Source organism: Rhizopus microsporus, assembly GCF_002708625.1.
Source record: "Rhizopus microsporus ATCC 52813 unplaced genomic scaffold scaffold_3, whole genome shotgun sequence".
Lineage (NCBI taxonomy): Eukaryota > Fungi > Mucoromycota > Mucoromycetes > Mucorales > Rhizopodaceae > Rhizopus > Rhizopus microsporus.
The window spans coordinates 794,571-798,552 of NW_019671918.1; the positions used below are offsets into that span (position 1 = coordinate 794,571).

At 36.0% G+C, this 3,982-nt stretch overlaps 3 protein-coding genes across 3 annotated transcripts; 2 read left to right on the top strand and 1 right to left on the bottom strand.

The window, feature by feature from the left end:
- Positions 1-722: 722 nt before the first annotated feature.
- RHIMIDRAFT_234750 (phytanoyl-CoA dioxygenase) lies at positions 723-1,875 on the top strand (the record flags this gene model as incomplete). Its single annotated transcript, XM_023608220.1, has 7 exons — positions 723-755; positions 805-818; positions 863-1,122; positions 1,174-1,314; positions 1,372-1,497; positions 1,545-1,785; positions 1,836-1,875. 7 exons carry the CDS (start codon positions 723-725, stop codon positions 1,873-1,875), a joined length of 855 nt encoding a protein of 284 aa, XP_023469108.1.
- Positions 1,876-1,949: 74 nt separating this feature from the next.
- On the top strand, positions 1,950-2,476 carry RHIMIDRAFT_248574 (uncharacterized protein; the record flags this gene model as incomplete). The annotated part of the gene is made up of 3 exons (XM_023610536.1): positions 1,950-2,063; positions 2,119-2,195; positions 2,248-2,476. 3 exons carry the CDS (start codon positions 1,950-1,952, stop codon positions 2,474-2,476), a joined length of 420 nt encoding a protein of 139 aa, XP_023469109.1.
- A 123-nt stretch (positions 2,477-2,599) lies between these two features.
- On the bottom strand, positions 2,600-3,945 carry RHIMIDRAFT_234752 (uncharacterized protein; the record flags this gene model as incomplete). The annotated part of the gene is made up of 3 exons (XM_023608221.1): positions 2,600-2,901; positions 2,951-3,455; positions 3,511-3,945. 3 exons carry the CDS (start codon positions 3,943-3,945, stop codon positions 2,600-2,602), a joined length of 1,242 nt encoding a protein of 413 aa, XP_023469110.1.
- Between the last annotated feature and the right edge of the window lie 37 nt (positions 3,946-3,982).

Genomic DNA, 3,982 nt, shown 5'->3' on the forward strand with positions numbered 1-3,982 from the left:
TTTTGTTGTTGTTGTTGTTGTTACCGAACGGAGCGATTGTTCCGGTAACTACTCTTTTGGTAAACCGCACCAGCAAGTTTCTCCATGCTCTCTATCAAGTAGAATAAACATAGCAACAAACAACAATTTATCATCATGACAGCTGTTACCATGACAAATATTTTTTTTCAAAAAAAAAAAGTAATGCAGATCGAAGTAAATAAGAAGTATTATCATATGATTTGCCATTATTTTGTTACAAGTTTTAGTATTAAACCAAATATTAAAGTTATGTTAGCGTTTCAAGAGGATGTTTTTGTGTTTCGGGATTTCATCCGATTACACATAAATAAATAAACACTTTTTTATCTATTCGTGTAACAGATCAATAAATAGACATGAATCCAGCTTTATGGGCAATTCATATGATAATTCTCTACCTTAAGAGGTCATTTTAAAGGGGAATGCATACATATGCATCTAAGGATAGATAAATGAGAAACTGTTTCCCAGTTTTTTCAAGCTGAAGGAATAAAGAACAAAGAAACTTTCAAGTAAAGAGGTGGATAACAAACATTCAAACATATCCAGTAAACAAAAAGTGGTCAGTGCGAGATAAAGTGTAAACAGTTTGCTTTATGATTTATGAAAAATAAGCTGATAAATATTCAAAGTGACACATTGTACACACGGCATCACAGAAAAGAAATAAGCCCGTTTTTTCCCCCTTCTTTATATTTTTTATGCAGATGCTAACAAACGAGCAGTTGGAACAGGTAAATAAACCTTAATACTATTTTTTATATATTAACCAATAGTCTAAAGTTTGAAAGAGACGGGTAAGAAAAGGTTCTCTTTCTCTTTCACTATTGACATCATGTAGTTGTCTTGTCATTCCAAATTTTTTTTCCACAGAAAAAGCAAATGAGCTGAAGAATAGAGCTCAGCAATTACTTGAAGAAATGTCACTTGAGGGACATCCGATGACCAAGTTTAGCACAGGAGCAAAGGATAAGCATGTTGGCGATGCTTACTTTTTGGAGTCAGGGGACAAAATAAGATACTTTTTCGAGGAGGGCGCCTTTGACGAGCAAGGCAACTTAAAGATTCCCAAGGAGCGGGCAATCAACAAGATTGGTCATGGTAATTTAAGCGTGGCCTCAAATATGCATAATTTTTACCTGTTGATTGTAGGTTTGCATGCTTTGGACCCTGTCTATCGAGAGTTTTCCTTGAATGAGACAATGTCAGTCATGGCTAGACAACTTGGTTTTAAATCACCCAAACTGTTACAATCAATGATTATCTTTAAACAACCCTATATTGGTGGGCCGGGTAATATAAAAAAAGAGAGAGAGAAAAAGATGAGGCGAGTCTAACTGTCGAAAACAGTACCTTCCCATCAAGACTCTTCTTTTCTGTACACTGAACCATTATCCGCAGTTGGATTCTGGTTTGCATTGGAAGACTGTACGGCAGAGAACGGATGTCTTTCGTTTATACCAGGTTCACATAAAGGTATATTCAGCAAAGAATTGATGTATCAGTGATAAACCCTTTCTTAGATACACCCATCACCCGTCGATTTGTGCGTGATCCTCAAGGCTCAGGCACAACATTTATAGGAGATGGAGAATTAAAGGTGGACGAATCGAGATATGTAATGAAGGAGGTAAAGGCAGGCACCTTGGTGCTCATCCATGGAAGTGTAGTTCACAAGTCTGGACCTAATTACTCCAAAAACTCTCGATACATTTATACTTTCCATATCATTGAAGGAGAAGCTCATTATCCTTCAGATAACTGGTAATTATTATTGTTATTAGAAGAATGTGATTGTTGATATACATAATTAGGTTGCAACCAACGGAAGAAATGCCCTTTACTTCACTCTAATTTTTAAATAAAAACACAAGCCACACACACACACTCTTTCTCTATTTCTTTTTCTTTCCCCTTCTTTGTTCACAATGGAGCAACGCATTCAACAATTTCATGACGATACCAAAAATATACCCAAACCACCCACAGCAAAGACAGTAAAGCAAATGAACACATTAAAGAAATTCATATTCAAGAACCAAGTATGGCTTTCTTTATTATAATATTGGCACCTTTTTTTTATTTATATCAAAAAAGGATTATAGATTTTCAGATAAAGAAAAGAACAAACTGTTTGCATGTATTGAGACCTACTTTACTGTATTTGACAGAAGGTAAATGATATCAGCCAGTATCGTATGACTGATGTGTATTGATTCAACAAAGTGGTTTGACAGACCAAGTGTCATCGTTTCCATTGATTGAGGATGCATTAAAAGTACCTTGCTTCACAACTAAGCAAAAAAGTCAATTGTTAAAATGGTATGATGAGATATTAGCCAAGCAGGAAGGTCGAGATGTGCCAAAAAAGGAAGATCATAATAATGATGATGAAGAAAACTATGATGATTTCGATTGGGATGCATTTGAAAAGGAAGGGTATACCAGCGATTAATTAATAAAGTACTTTTTATTATATTAGTGTGAGCAATTAGTATTAGTATTAGTAGAAAATAGTAGTAATAATAGTAACAGTGATGATAAATGTACATGATTATGTATATGTATATGTAATTGATTAAACAATAGATTTGGTCAAACTTGGTTGGTTCATCATTGGACGCCATTCGCCTTGTTCATCCAGTACTCCTATCGTACGTAACTTGATGTCCAGACCATCGACGTACATACACAGGTGCATGAGCCAATCTTGTCCCAATGCATGAGGTTGCCATGCAAGATATTGATAAGTTTGTGCTCCATCTACCATCATTGTATTAAAGACATCAAATGCTGCATGCTTTGTGAAACCAAATATATAACGAGTTGATGCTTCTCTTATGTATTGTAAATAGATATTCCAAGTGGTATAAGTGATGACTATAATAAGCATAAGTTAAACAGATAGAGCGTGAATGTTAATGCTTACAGATAGCAAGAAGGACATCAATAGTATAGTGAAATCTTGAAACGATAATCATAAGCATACCAGTGAAAGCGATAAGATACAGTAACCAACTGAAAGGTCGTCTAAGTCTGGAGTGAGCACGCCACAGAAGGACGCACGACATCATGACTGATGTGTGACCAGAAAAGATGTTATCCGTGCAACCGAACGCTGATCCAGCTACGACTTTATAAATAAATCCAAATCGTTCTCCGACAGAACCCGTTATTTCCGTCTCTGGTGGTTTACATTCATCGACCAAGGAAGAGGGTAGTGTGGTTACGAGAAGTGTAATGCCTCTAAAAATATAGAGACATCCAAGGATAAAAGTATATCTTCGAATGAGTGTAAAACGAGTGCTCCAGTCAGGTGATTGAATAGCAAATCCAATGACGGTGTAAGCAACACAGCATGTCAGTAGGTAGTTTACTATTTGGAAGTTTTCGACTCTTGGAAACACGTCGTGTAGTAGATCAATCAGAGGATGCTAAGTCAATCATGTGTTAATGAGCTATTCATGAGTGTTTTAATTAAGCAAGTACCTTGCTTGTTGCTGGCATTGCAAAGTATCTCATATCGCCTAGTTGAGCTAAAAATATTTCAATCAATCCTCCCAAAAGTAGCCAGGCAAGAACCATAAGAAGTCTGTAGAATTCATGGTTAAAGATCAAGTGTTTGATATCTTGCAAGGTCTTGATTTCAGCTGGCGGGGACAGCCTTGAATGAATCCAGCCGATCTTTTGGGCACTTTCTCGATGTTGCGCTATAGCTGAAGGTGAGTGCTGAGCAGCTATCTCATTTAAATATTTTGAGTAAAATATTCTGTGCATTAGTGAAAAAGAAGAGGCGTATGAAGTATCTTTTATAGTGTCTGAAATGAATGCATGTTTTTCAGGATCACTCTCTTCTTGATTTAAGGGGGTTAAATAAGGTTTGGTCATTTCAGCATCTTGAACGATTTCATATCTCTGTGGCATCTTTTTCCTTCTTGTTTCAATAATAATAATTAAAAAA